The sequence below is a fragment of the Eubalaena glacialis genome, chromosome 10 (assembly GCF_028564815.1).
Source record: "Eubalaena glacialis isolate mEubGla1 chromosome 10, mEubGla1.1.hap2.+ XY, whole genome shotgun sequence".
Taxonomy (NCBI): Eukaryota; Metazoa; Chordata; class Mammalia; order Artiodactyla; family Balaenidae; genus Eubalaena; species Eubalaena glacialis.
The window spans coordinates 19,986,573-20,003,125 of NC_083725.1; the positions used below are offsets into that span (position 1 = coordinate 19,986,573).

At 39.4% G+C, this 16,553-nt stretch overlaps 1 protein-coding gene across 1 annotated transcript in view; it reads left to right on the forward strand.

Moving 5' to 3' along the window:
• Nucleotides 1-8,598: 8,598 nt before the first annotated feature.
• Nucleotides 8,599-16,553, forward strand: part of DDX10 (DEAD-box helicase 10) — a 269,882-nt gene continuing 261,927 nt past the window's right edge. The window contains exon 1 of the mRNA XM_061203899.1: nucleotides 8,599-8,897. Within this exon, the coding sequence (XP_061059882.1) occupies nucleotides 8,712-8,897 (186 nt within the window). The 5' untranslated portion in view covers nucleotides 8,599-8,711. The remainder of the gene's footprint in view (nucleotides 8,898-16,553) is intronic.

Below are 16,553 nucleotides of genomic sequence, written 5' to 3' on the forward strand. Positions count from 1 at the left end.
TTCTCCTGGAGGGTAGGCCTTTATCATGGAGAAGCCTTTGGGAATATTTCATAATAATTACTCTTCCCCTCACCCTGGCCACAAGGGCATTTTTCTCAGATCTTTACTTTGAGAACCTGGTGGGATTGGCCACCTCCTCTGTCCCTCTCTCCCACCCACCCACCCTGAGACTGTGGCTCCTACTTATGCTAATCTGCATTCAAACTCCAACAATTCACCAAAATTATGATCCAAGTATTCCTACCTGTTTATGGCTCCAGCAGCTTCTGCTTTGGATAGGTAGATCTTGGCTATGAGTGTTTGGATTTGTCTGTTTTTCCAGATTTCAGGGTGGCAGTTTGCCCTGCAAACTCAGTTTTCTCATGGTTCCAAGAAATGTAATTGATTTCACTTTGTTCAGCTTTTTTGTTGTTGTTGTAGGATGGGAGTTACCTTGTCCAAACTCTCTATGTGTCAGAGGTGAACTGGTAATCTCCTGATAAAGATTCTTATTTAATCTATGCAAGATGTAGAAATATATGGAAATAGTACATAAGTAGTGGACAATTAGATTTGAGATCATCTTAAATAACCAAAGTCAGTTCATGTTGGAAATAATAAGACTAGCTCCAGGTGAAGATAAACTACTATTTATGAAGCTCTTAATTCTTCCTAGAACACGATAGATGAAAGCTGTCCAGTGATAAAACAGATGGAAATTATAAAAATTTTTTCAGTGCCAAACTGGGATACAATATCCAGTGCTGTCATTTACTAGGTCAGTGACCCTGGGCATATTATTTAATCTTTCTAAGCTTCAGTTATCTCATCTGAAAAATGGGCTGTGTAAGGTTTAGAGATAATGTATGTTATGAATCTAGCAATGCATAGCACTTACTAGATGCTCAATAAATGTTGGCAGTTACTTTTAATTGAAAATAATGTGATGGAAGAAAGAATTCAGAAGTATTCCAGAGAATTTGAGGAGTACTAATTGTAGGCCATGTTCTAAAAGTTGATTGTTACAAGGCAGATAAACTGACAGGAAAACCAACTGCTTGGTGGCTATAAAAACTCAGATTGAATTTGGTCTAATCCCAAGGGAAAGAGAGTACGTGATCCTGAACTGCCACCTGCTGGCCATGACCAACTAAAAAGAACTAACTGTAAGTTCCAATTCCTTACTAAGTGAAAAAAGTGGTAGAGGTTTAGTTTATCTCAGACAAATGATTAGGGCATGAGTTTTCAAATATTTTTACTAGTAGACCTCTTTATCGGAATCTTTATGGTGAGAGCTACAGTAATTTTTACTGATAACTTCCATGAGTGGAGATTGTTTTGTTAGGCTTGTTAGTATTATCTATGGTTCAAATGTGATTCAAGGGCATATGGAGACTTTATTCATTTCTATTTCCTTTTCATATGTTAATCTTTCATAGTTTTATTATTGTGTAATTTTAGTGGCATTAAACTGGAACTGATTCAAATTATATAATTAATTATAACCAGCTTCAATTATTATGATTAATTATAATCTATTAGACCAGAGGTTCCCAAAAAACAATGTGCAGACCAGTTGATCTGGCTCATCCCATCAGATTGTCTAGTTTCCGTTTCATACTTGCAGAATCAGAATATTTTTGGGTAAAACTGAGGAAGCACTATTTTCTAAAAAAACTCCCTTTGTGATTCTCAGGAAGCTAATTTCAGAGACTATCATACTAGGTTATAAAATCCTTGAGGCAAGGAGAATTTCTTATTCATTTTGTATTCTTGAGGCTTAACAATGTCCATCCAGTACACTGTAGGCACCCACAAAAAATTAGATAAATGAATGAACAAATGTGTGCAGAGACAAACTGCAATTGATTCATGACTCCTGGCAGAGGTTAGAAACACAACAGCTGTGGTGGCCAGAACCTCTTGGCCTTCTAGTTTATGTGTTCTAGCCAATTAGGCAAATATATTTTTGTTGTTGAAAATTTCAGAGATGTTACATACACTGTGGTTCTCTGGGATTAAAGTGGCTGCATGTTGGCCCTGCCAGGTTTTAGAGGATGTGAGTTAAAGAAGATGGAACCAACCTAAGCTGCAACCTCTAAAATTCCACAGAGGTATTGTGCCCAAAGAATGACTTCAGACTGATGATATTTATAAGGCATAAAGAGACAAAGAGGGATTTCTTTATTTGAATAAACATATACTTCATTGTAGGGTTATTAATTTCCTTTTCAATAAAAAAGTTGACATACAATTGAATTGATTTACCATAAATTATTTGCCTTTTTTACATGACAAGAGGACTTAGATGAATCATCTTTTAGCTTCTCAGGCCAAGTTATTCAGCTGCTATGGGACTCTCCTGAAATTAAATAGTATTTAATTTCAGTAGCAATGTAAGAGGCAGTTACATTATAGAGAGCAGAAAAACTTAAACAAAGAACTACTATTGAAGAGATCCTTTCTGTGCCTGGGAAAAAATTGACCGGTAGCAGTTAACTCTAAAACATAACAGTAAAACTACCAGGTTTTTTTAATTGAAGTATAGTTCATGTACAATGTTATATAAATTATAGGTATACAATATAATGAGTCACAATTTTTAACGGTTATACTCCATTTACAGTTATTATATAATGTTGGCTATATTCCCTATGTTGTACTTATAGCTTATTTTATACCTAATATTGATAGTTCGTACCTCTTAATCGCCTGTCCCTATATTGCCCCTCCCTCCTTCCTTCTTCCCACTGGTAACCACTAGTTTGTTCTCTGTATCTGTGAGTCTGCTTCTTTTTTGTTACATTCACTGGTTTGTAGTGCTTTTTAGATTCCACATATAAGTTATATCATACAGTATTTGTCTTTCTCTGTCTGACTTATTTCACTTAGCATAATGCCATCCAAGTCCATCCATCTTGCTGCAAATGGCAAAATTTCATTCTTTATTATGGCTGAGTAGTATTCCATTGTGTGTGTGTGTGTGTGTGTGTGTGTATACATATATGTCACATCTTATCCATTCATCTGTTGATGGACACTTAGGTTGCTGCCATATCTTGGCAATTGTAAATAATGCTGCTATGAACATTGGGGTGCATGTATCTTTTTGAATTAGTGGTTTTTTTTTTTTTCAGATGTATACCCAGAAGTGGAATTGCTGGGTCATATGGTAGTTCTATTTTTAGTTTTTTGAGAAACCTCCATAATGTTTTCCAGCTGCACCAATTTACATTCTCACCAATGCTGTACAAAGGTTCCCTTTTCCCCACATCCTTGCCAACCTTTGTTATTTGTTAAAAGTATCAGATTTGTTTAAAAAAATGGGGTGATCCTCTTATTCTGCAGTCAAAATAAGTAAGATCCCAAAAGTACATGTTATATAACAATAATTTAGCAATTCCTAGGTAAGCATTAGGTGATTATACAAGAGTACATGCTTCCTTGTTCTTATAAAATGTCATTAGGCAAAAATAATCAGTGTTGAAATTTAGCAGCTTTTTTGGGTATATATTGTTTTAAACTTTTACAAATTTTGAGATAAAATACAAAGCTCATATAATTTCTTACTAGATATCAGAAACATAATTTTAAATATTAATAGAACCAGAAAACAAAAAGAGGAAGCTATTATAGAGGAAAGTGAAATAATATTATTTGGTTAATTGAGAAAATATAGGGGGGATACAGTACTGGAAAAAATAGTATTTTCATAGACTGTGGAACTGAAAGCAGGGTGGGAATTTACTTACCTCCATGTCAATCAAGACACATGAATTGAAATAAAAACTGGAAGAGAAAAAATTAAATATACATTTTTACCCATGTATTTTCTTCCAATTCATGTATATGGCCATATAACTTGAATATTAAAGAATAGGTCATTCTTCTTGGAAATTATCTGTGACAAGCAAGAAATTAAAATTAAAAAATAAAAAACAGCACACGTGGAAGTTTTGGAAACTTTGTAAAAAATACAGACTCTTTCAAAGAGTGAAAACTTACTAGATTCTGTTTATTGTACCTTGAAGGAATGTTTTTATCAAAAGTTATCAAAGAATGAAAAAAAATGCAAATGGATGCAAAGACTTGCATTTATCACATGTTTCTAAAAATGATAAAGAGAATGAAAAAGCACATCAGCAAAATGTTAAGTATTCAAAATTGAAATTGGATTTGAAAAGTATATATGCAACTGTTGGTGCTGTGGAATAGAGACTATACTTAGAGGGTAAAATATAAAACCAAATAATTAACACAATAGCAGACGCATTACGTGAGATTATTTGAATAAGGCAAGATATGTTAAATATTGCTCAATTGTTTTAGTTATAACCTTCATAGAACCCATGTAAAAGAGATAACAATTACTGTTAGATTTGTGGATTTCTAAAATCCACTCTTTCTGTATATGAACATAGATTTTGCTCAGCCAATGACACAACTGGAGAATTATCAGATCTACATATCTAGTGGGCTACTTATAAACACAGAACAGAAACCAAAATCATGTGAAGGGAAGAGATCTTTGTGATTTGTGATGATACTCTCCATGATGAGAGCATGTTGGCCAAAGTAAAGCTTCCCTGAAGACTGAATTCAAAGTAAATGCCAAAAAAGCTTCTGACAGCAGTGTAGAAATTGTGACAGTAAAAAAAAATACTGTTACCTGACTAAAGTTTGAAATGCTACAGTTTTGAGGTGAAGATGTTATGGCAAATTGAAAATGATCTATCCTTAAGAAAAAAAAAGTAACTACTGGTTCATAGGTTGATATTTGGAAAAAAATTTGGTTCAAATAATAATAATTTCAGCAGTAATAATAATATTATTATTAATATACTACTACTACTATTATTAATAGCTTGGAAGTCAGAGGTATGATAGTGTCACAATTTTGTAAATGAAAAGCCAAATGGATTTTGACAGGAAGATTCTCAAAAAGTAATTCTAGAGAATTCCATATCCCTGTCATACGTTCTTCAAACTTAATGGTGAAAAACACAGCAAAAATCGTTTTTTTATACATTTGAAATTTTCATATCATCTAAGAACTATACATCTACCTTTTAGTTCATTGAAACATGGAAGGGTATTAAAATATTAATTTTGAAATCATTATAAAATAAACAATGTGAAAGTCCAGTTGAGGTCATCCTGTCACTAAAACTCAATTAGAGGCAATAAACAATGCTCTTTTATAAATTATCGATATTTTTCAAGCTAAATTATCTGGATAAAGGTTAGAATGCTAGCCAAAGATATACTTTTGAAAATACCTAGGTTTAAATGTATTTTCTCAGCACTATTTTGGTATGACTCTTTTGGTGTGGACATTTTATATTTTAGACCATTTTTATTGAAAATATAACAAACCTATAGAAAACTATATAAAACAAGTATAGAACTTATGAAGTATTACGAGGCCAACATTCTTATGACTAGCACCTAGGTCAATAAATAGAACTCTGCCCTCTATTCCCATCATTCTTTGAACTCTTTTTAAAAATTTTTTGGCACCTCAAGACATTCTAGGCTCATCCTGTACTTTTCCTGCCCCATCTCTGGAATTAGTTATTTCTCCAAAGAGCTCTGGTTCATTTGATTGGAAAAAAGGGTATTTACAGACCAAGATCTGGGCGGCAGTTGGGCTCATCACTACTGGGTATCATTGCTTCTATGCTTTTGCAGATAAGATAATCTTTAAAAAACAGTTTTAAAGTACAGAAAGCATATAATGGTCTTTTCAAATTTTAGAGACATATGTAATTTGAAGAATTTTGATGATAAACAACCACAACTATGTAAAAATTGAAATAGAAACTAATGATGAATAATATTAAATGGGTTATAATGTATGAGGAACTGATATTACATCCTTCTCCCCCTAAATTTTAGTAAAGCCCCTGCCCCCACTGAAGTTTTGCCTGTATTTGTAATAGCAGTTACCAGGCATATTTCCAAATACTTTTTAGCCCTTTAGGGGCCTTTTTTTTTTTTTTAAAGTATTTATTTATTTATTGGCTGCGCCGGGTCTTCGTTGTGGCATGCGGGATCTTCGTTGCTGTGTGCGAGATCTTCTTTGAGGCATGTGGGATCTAGTTCCCTGACAAGGGATTGAACTTGGGCCCCCTGCATTGGGAGCGCAGGGTCTTAACCACTGGACCACCAGGGAATTCCCAGGAGCTTTTTGAATATTGGCTGGTAGTGGAGGATGTAGTCTGAAAATTAAAATGTGTTAACAACTATTTAATGTCCTCAATGTCACTGAATGTCTGTCTCAGGGTCATTTCTACAGAAAATAGGTTATTGGAGTAAATAAGCATTGAAACCATCATAAAAATGTTATTTTATCCAATCAGGATGTGAATTATTTTTGTTACAAATCATTAAATCCATTAGTGACTTGGAATGTGATATTGAGTTTTTTATTGTGATTAAGCTTTGAATTTTCTTATTTTATGTCAAAAATTTGATATATATAATGAACAAAATGATTTCCATTGAGTTCTATTTAATTCTCTGAATAGTTTCTGTTCTTACACATGGATACCATGTCTTACCTTTCTAAAAATATTAATTTTTGAAGATTTATTTTTCTCTTTGCATTCATTTGTTAGTTTTTGCTTCCAACTTTTTAGTTAAAGGATTTCCTCAAATGTTTGGTGGTCTTTGCTTATTATTTCGTATTTGAGTAAGGCTAATAAGAAACAAGTGTTTGGAAGGGCTTATTAATTGGTAGGTTTCACTGAAGAGCCAGGGGGAGGTCAATGACTTGCCATTTATTTGGTCGCTGCCTAAATGCCATCATATCCAGGTCTTTCTCTTATGCCAGTCGGCTTCCCGAGAGACAAACGGTCCAGTTTTTTTGCCTGAGGCATGTATATGCTTGGCTGCTTCAAATTTAGGAGAAAAGTGAGAATTAGAGTTGAGAGCCTCATTGTTCTGTATATACCCTTAAAAAATTAAAATAATTTAAAAAATTGTGGTAAAGTACACATAAAATTTGCCATTTAAACCAGTTTAAAGTGTATAGTTCAGTGGCATTAAGTATATTCACATCCTTGTGCAACCAACCTCCAGAACTCTTTTCATCCTACAAAACTGAAACTCTCTACCCCCTAAACAGCAATTCCCCATTTCCCCTCCCCCCAGCCCCTGGCAACCACCGTTTCACTTTCCATCTCTATAAATCTGACTACTTTCGTTACCTTATATAAGTGGAATCAGATGGTATTTGTCGTTTGTGACTGTCTTATCTCATTTAGCCTCATGTCTTCAAGGTTCATCTATGTTGTAGCATTGTCAGAATTTCCTTCCTTCTTAAGGATGAATAATATTCTATTGTATGCATATACCGCATTTTGTTTATCCACCATTTGTGGATGGACACTTGGGTTGCTTCCACCTTTTGGCTACTGTGAATAATGCTGCTATGAACATGGGAATGCAGGTCTCTTCCAGACCGTGTTTTCAATTCTTTTGTGTGTGTATCCAGAAGTAGAATTGCTAGATCTTGTGGTAGTTCTAGTTTTAACTTCTGGTGGATGTATATATACTTTTATATAGCCTCCCCATATTGAGCTTTACTCTCTACCACATCTAGTGACTCTGAGTGTGGAGATTTTCCAGTTCACCTGCTCCCCGACTCCCTCACCCTCCATCCTCTGTTTAGCGAATGGGCTCGTGGTTGGGGCATTCATCTGGCTTTGTGGGGTTGGAAGGGGAATTTGAGGGTCCAAATACTCTGCATGTGAACTTTGAACTTAATTTCCCTGTTTTCCTTGCCACAACTCTGCCCTCACCCCTGTCTAGTGTATATTTGTGCTCTAGGTAAATGTACCAGAAAAACCAATTCACTGAAAGCCAATTCACTTAAACGGCCAACTTGCAAATAACTTTTCTTTTAATTCTTTATTTTTACTTATTTTGTCTTCATGATAGCCTTTTAAGGCAATTCAATTTGACTCTGCTCCAGTTCCCTACTGCTGCAGCTACAGTCTGACGGGCTAGAAAAAGGGGTAAACCCAGAAGGACATAAGAAGAATACAGAATATTCATTTTTATTCCTAGGGAGGTACCCTGCAGTGGACAGAAATCAGAAGTTGTTAACTAGCTGTTTGATTTTCGGGCAAACCATTCGGCTCCTTGGGCTGAAACATGCAAAACGAGGATCACAATTATAATTCACAGATGGGGGTGTGTGTGTGGCGGGGGGGGGGGCGGTGTGTGTGTGTGTGTGTGTGTGTGTGTGTGTGTGTGTGTGTGTGTGTGTGTGGCGGGGGGTGAAGGGGCGCGCAGTGGTGTTAGCGCGCGGTTCGCTAAGGAAAACCCAGAACAAAGTAACAGCCTTTGAGTGTTAAGTTCTACGACCTCACCATAGTAACAGCAACCAGCGCGCATGCGCTTATTTAAAGCGCCGGCGTGCTTTATGAGCCACTCAGCCCCACCCTCTTCCTCAGATTGCCCCGTTTCCGATTGCCCCGTTTCCGTTTCCCCCGAGCCTGCTCCGCTCCGCTCTGCGGATTCCGAGACGCCAATCACCGCCCACTTTTTTTCTAGCTGTAAACACCGCGCGTGCCCAGGTTTCGAAAGCCCGGGGGCGGGCTCGTGGTTTCGCGCACGCGCAGTCGTCCTCTTTCCCCACGCTGGTTCCGCGTCGTCTCAGTGCCGTACGTTCTCCTGGCCTGATCTCGTGTTTGGGCTCCGTGTGGGCTGGCGCCACCGCCGCGATGGGCAAAACTTCCGCCTCTCAGGGTCCAGGAGCTCGGCCCGACCCGGTGCGGAGCTTCAATCGTTGGAAGAAGAAACACAGCCACAAGCAGAGCCAAAAAAACCAGTTGAGGAAGCAGCTGAAGAAGCCCGAGTGGCAGGTCGAGCGCGAGGTTATCAGCCGCCTCATGCAGAACTATGAGAAGGTGAGGCCGGCGCCGGGAAGGGGGCGCGGGCCGGCTGCGGGGCTACATGTCCCTGCCGCGCTGGGCTGCACAGACGAGGGGGCCGACCTGTCACTGGGACCCTGCCTGGGGAGCAAGCCGTTAGTCCCGGAGGAGGGAGTGGGGTGAGGGGTGCCACCCGGGGCCCTGTTGAGGCCACAGGTGGTCTGCTGGGTGCTACATCCCAGGCCTCCTGACCGTCCAGGCCGCCCTTCTGCTTACCACACTGGTCTTGATAAAATAATGGAAATGCAGTGGTACTTAAGCATAGGGAGATTAATTGCTATAATAGGTATAGCAGTATTCATAAAAATAATACTAACAACAGTAATGGTAAATAATGACACATTTTAAGCCACTCACCATGTACATTAATTATTTGACTTGATCTGAGGTATTGGGTCTTATTTCCATTTTACAGATGAGAGCATTGAGGCTGCAAGAGGGTAAGGAACTTGTCTGGAACCTAGACTCACGTCTTTCTGATTCCAAAGCCTTTGCTTTTAACCGTTATGCTAGTCTTGCATCTCTCATCACCATCCTTCCTATGCTTATTTTTTCTACTTGTTTTATGTCCCCATCCAAGAATTGCTATAGGAAAGCTGGACTCATGGTCTGTTTCTGGTACCTGCCATCCCACAATGTAGCTGATGTTCCCAGATGAATGACCCTGTAGTTATCATTTTGACTTCTTGATCTCTTCCAAGCTCACGCTCCTTGGGGCTGCCACTACCCCTTCTTTTCCTTCCTCCTAAATTCCACGTCTGTTGGCCTTCACCCACCTCATTTAGCCTTTCAGTGATTGCCCCCTTCTAGTGCAGTGTAATCGGGGATTTAACATATGGGATATATCTGGAATTAAAGTCATCACGTGTCATGCTGGTATAGCTTTTCTTTAAACAACGCTTAGATCAAAAGTAAGGTTAGATGGAGCTTAGAGTTTGTTTTGGGCTTTTAAGTTAAGATGATGATGATTTGATTCTGGCTTTTGGTTGCGCGATGAGTGACTTTGGGCAAGTTACTTTGCTTCTCTGGTCTTTAAAAGGCATAATAATATCTACCTTATAAGTTATGGGCAGTTAGTAAGACTGCATGTAAAGTATTCTGCACAATGCCTGACGCATAAATATTCCATATATTACCTGTTATATTACTACTCCTGCTGTATACACAGCACCTTAAGAAGCCACTGTAAGGTAAATTACTGTCAGATTGCATTTTGGGCTCTTCTTCATCTGACTGGAATTGCTTCCGGAGGAGAGCCTCAGCCCTTGCTTCTTCTCACTCTGTTCTCTTCTCTTGTGTAATTCCAAGGTTTATTCTTGTGACTCCTCCTTCTTGCATTCTACCCAGAGCTCTTCTGAGTTCATAGCCCTTTTTTTTTTTCTGACTGCACTGGATGTCTTTATTTGTGTCATAGGATACCTTAAATGTCGCAGATCTAAAACTGAGTTCATTATATTTTTCTTCTAAATTCGCAGTCCTGTGTATTATTTCCGTATTGCCACCATGGCAAATTACCACAAATTTGGTGTCTGAAAACAACAGGAATTTACTCTCACAGTTCTGGAAGCCAGAAGTCTGAAATCAGTTTCACTGGGCTGAAATCAAGGTGTCAGTGGGGACACACTCCTTCTAGAGGCTCTAGGGGAAATTCTGTTTCTTGCTTCTTCTAGCTTCTGGTGGATGTATTCCTTGGCCTGTGGCTGCATTACTCCAATCTATGCCTCCATGGACACACTGCCTTCTCCTGTTCTATGTCAAATCTACCTCTATCCTTTTTTTGTAAGGGTACTTTTGATCACATTTGGGGTCTACTCAAATAATTGAGGATAATCTCCCCATCTCAAGATCTTTAATCACTGTGCAAAGTCTCTTTTGTCATGTAAGATAATATCCACAGTTCCGGAGATTGGGATATGGACATATTTGGGGACCATTATTTAGGCTACCCCATCCTAGCCCCACCATCTAAGCAGACTGCTGAGCTAGAAACCTAGGAGTAATCCTAGAGGCCTCCGTCTTACCACTCTTACATTCAGTTAGTCACAGTGGTGATTAACTCTGCTTCTTAAATTTCTCAAATGCTTCTCCATCCCCAGTGCCATGCCTTAGTTCAGGCTCCATCATCTCTTGCCTGGGTTACTGCAGTAGCTATTGCTTGTAACATGGGTCACCAGACTTTTCCTGTAAAGGGCAGGACAGTAAATGGTTTTAGCTTTGCAGGTTGGAAGGGTGGAACTACTCAACTCTGCCATTGTAACACAAAAGCTTGCCATGGAAATACTTAAATGGGCATAGCAAAACTTCAGTTACTAAAACAGGTGGTGGGATTTGTCCCTTAGGCTTTACTGCCTTTTTTTTTTTTTTAAATAAAGTCTATTTTTTTTTTTTTTAAAGGAACTCCTTTATTTACTTATTTATTTATTTATTTTTGGCTGTGTTGGGTCTTCATTTCTATGTGAGGGCTTTCTCTAGTTGCGGCAAGTGGGGGCCACTCTTCATCGCGGAGCATGGGCCTCTCACTATCGCGGCCTTTCTTGTTGCGGAGCACAGGCTCCAGACGGCAGGCTCAGTAGTTGTGGCTCACGGGCCTACTTGTTCCGCAGCATGTGGGATCTTCCCAGACCAGGGCTCGAACCTGTGTCCCCTGCATCGGCAGGCAGACTCTCAACCACTGCGCCACCAAGGAAGCCCATGCCTTCTAATCTATCCTCCATATTTGCTAGAATGATTCTTTCCAAGATGAGATCCAGTTGTTTTACTCCTGATTAAAACCCTTCCTTGGCTCACAGTTATTTTCAGGAAAGTGGTCAAACACTTCAATGTGTCAGCGTGTTCTAGTCCAGTGAAAGAGTAAGTTACTTGTGGTCAGGCAGACCTGGTTTAAATCTCACTCAGGTCAGGTGTTGACTCGCCAAATTTCTTTATGTCCCTGTGTCTCAGTTTCTTTATTCAGCAGAGATTATTAACCACCCAGAGTGTTGTAAGGCTCAAATGAGGTGATGAATATAAACCAAGTGGTATGTGGAAGGCACACATGAAAGAACAACCTGCACTTCTGTGAACTGGCCATGCTCCTTGATGCTTCTTGTCCTGGTCCTTGATGTTTCCACTGCTTGCAGCGAGCAGTCCCATTTCCCCAACCCTAAGGACACCTACTCATCCTACAAGATTTACCTCCAACTTCTCTTCCTGACCTCCCCAGGTAGGATTAGGGCTGCTGTGTGTCCGTAGCATTTTGTATATGCCGTTATTATAGCAGTCGTCAGCAGGTTGTGATGACTGGCTTTAACTTCTTTGTCGACTCTACCACTAGGCCATTGATGATATACTTGCTTTGCTCTCCCCAAAGATGGGTCCCGCAGTGCTTGTCCTTGAGAAGACCTTTAGTGTTCAGATGTTTGGTGCACACTGACCTTTTCCAGGTGGCTTTATTCTGCTCAGTAACGTGGGTCTGTTCTTTTTGGTCTCTTGTTTTAATAATAATTACTAACATTTATCAAGCTTTTATACATGTTGATTTGCCATATTCTCACAACAAACAACCCTATGAGATAGTTCCCATTATATAAGTGAGGAAACTTTAAGACACAGCAAGGCTAAATAATTTGCACTACATTAAACAGTAAGTGAAAATGCTATTGATAGTAAGGGAAAAAGTTCTAATCCAGGAGGTATAGGTCTGATGCCAGGGCTCCAGACCACCATGCTTTACTGTGTTGCACAAGTGTTTAAATCCCAATCTTTTCACTAAGTTGAAGGAACATTTTTTTTCCTGCTAAGTATTGTTCTGTTTTTTTTTTTTTTTTTTTTAAGTTTTAGAAATATTTTCTTAAGATTTTGTTAAGAAATAAATACAGTATGGAATCAGTTGCCATGGCTAGCAATACTAGAATACAATCAGAGCAGATTGGATGTAAAAAGGGGCAGACCCTACCATATGGCTTCTCAGATGGTAGGATTTGTGCATAGAAGTTTTATTACAGTGGACAGTACACAGGTGGTGCTCAGTAGCCTCACTGGTGAAATACTGAACAATTTGATTCAGAGACATTTTGAAACATTTTGACAGGCTGTTGTTGAGGCTTAGGTAAAAATAGGTGGAAAAAAAATACCTGTCTGTATCTCTAGGGAGGTGGGGTGGGGTTGATACATTTTGACAGATGTAATGCTAGTAAATATGTGCAATGCTCTGGAGTTCGAGGATGGTGTAATCAGGGGAAAAAGGTTGAGTTATTCTTTGCAGAGCCCTTTCTGGCCAGATGACTTAGAGAAAGGTTATTCCTCTGGGCACGCTACCCTTCTTCCTGGCGGTTGCAGCCTCAGCCCTGGCTGGTGGAGCTGAAAGTGGGCTGGATTTCAGCTCCCACACCTCAGCCTTACCAGATGCCTTTGGGTAGGACATGAACTGTACAGCAGTTTGTGGTAGCCATGAGTGGAGGCAGTTCTTGAATGATGTGTTCTCCAGGTGGAAAAGATTGGCAAGGACATGGAAGGTGGAGGGAGCAACAAGAGGAGATACAAAAAGATGTGAAAATACATGGTGTTCTTTGAGGGGGACATACTCCTTGGAGTGTGATATGTGTTCCAGAATTGGCTTCAAATGAGGTTGAAGAAGAGGGTTGAAAGTAGACTGAATGGCTTTGGAGGCTGTAGTAGGTAGAATAATGACCTCCTAAAGACGTCAGCATCCTAATCCTCAGACCTGTGAATAAGTTACATGGCAAGGGGTAATTCAGGTTGCTAATCAGCTGACTTTAAAATATGTTGGTTGATCTGGATTATCCAAGTGGACCCAGTGTAATCATCCAAGGGCCCTTAAGTGTGGAGGAGGGAGGCAGAAGAGTCAGTGTCAGAGCACTGTGAAGTGAGAGACTTGACTGTCCATGCTGTCTGGCTTTGAAGATGGAAGGGGGCCATAAGCCAAGGAATGTGGGCAGCCTCTAGAAGCTGGAAAAAGCAAGGAAATGGATTCTCTCCTAAAGTTACCCAAAAGAATGCAGCCCTGCCAACACCTTGATTTTAGTTGAGTGAGACTGGTTTTGGACTTCTGACTTCCAGAATTGTAAGTAATAAATTTATGTTGGTTTAAGCCACTGTTCTTGGTAATTTGTTACAGCAACAGTAGGAAACTTATATAGAGGCTGTCTTTCAAAGCTTTATCTAGAAGCAGTGGTGAGTTTCTGGGGGCAATTAGAGAATATATCCAAACTGTAAAGGGTCTGGAGGCTAGACTGTTGGTATAGTCTAGATCTTGGGTCCTCTGAGAGGCAGATGCCAAGATGGGGTTAAGTGAATTGGAATTTATTGGGCGAAAGTGTCGGTAAAGGTAAAGGAGAGGGAACAGGAATAGGGAGGGAAAGGAAAGAGGACAGAAGGAGGAGGGGGTAGGAGGCGCGCAGCCTGCAGCACTGTTTTCAGAAAGCTGACAGGATGTCCTCGAACCAAAGTTGCGCATTAGAGGAATCCCCTGCCCTGCGGCAATGGGTACTGCTGCTGTGCTTGGTCATTGACTGGGTGCAGGCCAGGCAGGCATGGCTTTTTCAGTGGTGGCTCTAGAGGGGTGACAGCTGGCATTTATCAGTCAGCTCTGCTCCCGAAGTGGGAACTCTGGGTGGCTTATTTCTAAGGCCACTATGTAGGGTGTATGTTCTAGAGGGGGTGACGGAGAGCTGGGGGTTGAAGCTTATGGAGAAATGTTGAACTATTTGTTTAGTAATGGTTTTCACTTGCTGAATGACTCAAGCTCTCCGCACCTAGGATTCATTTAGATTTTTTATTGTAATCAGCTATGCTATATAGAAACTCTGCTTTCTAATCTGATTTTTTTTTTTCCTTAATCAGAATTTGGTCTGGTGTCATTTGAAGTAGATTGCTTTTCTTCTCTTGATTGCAATAGGTGGAGCATTCTAGGAAGTTTTAAATACTTTTTCCTCCCTGCTTCGGGATGTAAAAGCATCATTCACTTTTGTGAAAAACAGACAGTTGGAAGAAGTATAGGAGAGTGGTTAAGTAATATCCACCCTGTTCTCCTTTCCTCTGCCCCCTCTAACTTTTCCACCAATGCTGGGACGTTCTTAATAAGTATCATCACTGAAACATCTGTTCTTTGATTTCAGAATAATGATGATACAGATTTTTAGAGGTTTTGATTGGTAGAGATGTTATGATTTTTCTAAGAGTGATTTTTTTCTAAGAAAAGAAAAGGATGAAGGGAAGGGGAAAGAGAGTTTTATTTTTTTTGTAGGAGCCATAGCCATCTTCTGCTGTGGCCTCCTAGTGTTCCTTGGACTATAATTGACAGTCTTCTAGAACATGGTTGGCAGACTTTTTCTGTGAATATTAAGATAGTGAATATTAAGTTTTGTGGGCCAGATGGTCTCTGTCACAACTACATAGACTGTATGTAAATGAATGGTTGTAGCTGTGCTCCAGTAAAACTGTATTTACAAAAACAAGGAGGAAAAGATTGGGCCTGTGGGCCATAGTCTGCTGACCCTTGTTCTAGACATCAGTGGAGTAAAAAATGTCCTTTTTGTTTCTTTGGTGACCTCTTTCTAAGCGTATAGTGTGCAGTTTTATGTTGTAATGGCTGTTAGAGTACTGGAATAGTTTGTTTCTTCCAGACTTTCCCTTTAGGAGGTTGATAGACTTTAGAAAGATATGCACTCTTTTGTCTGAGTAGCCCACTTTGCCTGTGGGCTGTATCTGTGATGGGGATTAAAGTGTGTGTTGCCCGTCTAACTCCTGTAAGCATTCTACTTGCTGTGAAAACAGATTTTTAGCTGATAATACCACAAGTGCAGGGTGGGCTGCACCTGATTTTAATGTCCGGTTTGGGAGATTACTTACCTCCTAATTTAGGTTCCTTGATAGGACAGGATATTATTTGAATAAAGTTTTCTCCTTCTACTGTTTGTACACTGATTCTGCCTCCTCTCCAGTGTTATCTGGAATGAGTTGTAGGGATTAAGGCAAGGTTTTAATAATTATGTTTTCATCATTTGAGGCCAGAGAATAACCCTGTCTGGACTACATTAAGAATCTGTAGACTAAAATGAAATACAAGCTGTCATCCCTTTACTGCCTGGAGTGTAATGTTAATAAATGAACCTTACAAATGCAGCTTTCCCCTTTTGCGAATCATGAATAATTTGGCAGCACATTCCCAGATCTGAGTAGTTCCTACTTTCAGCACCTATGATAAAATAATTCTCCTGAGCATCCGAAATGAAATTCAGAAAATTGGGTTTATGCTAATGAAGAACATCAGTGATGAACATTTAGATAATGTAAAGTTAAAGGGCAAAATGTTACTTTTTGTGACTTCAGATCATGACAGAGACACTTTCCCTGGTTATTGTTAAATAATACCCCTCCTCCAGTATACCCCCAAACGAGTAGTTGTCAGGTTGGGTTTGAAAGGTTTGTGCTAGCAAGATATATTTCTGCACCTAACTTCAAGTTAGTCTCCAAAGTGTGTAAAGAGAAGTTTTCTCATCGTGGTCTGTGGTTTATAGTCATTTTGCCCTTTACTTCCTAGACTGATATTCTTTGAAGGATGGGATGAAGGGAAATTTTCTTCCTAAAATTGACGTGATGATGACTTACTGTATTGTTAACATTTTAGAGGTG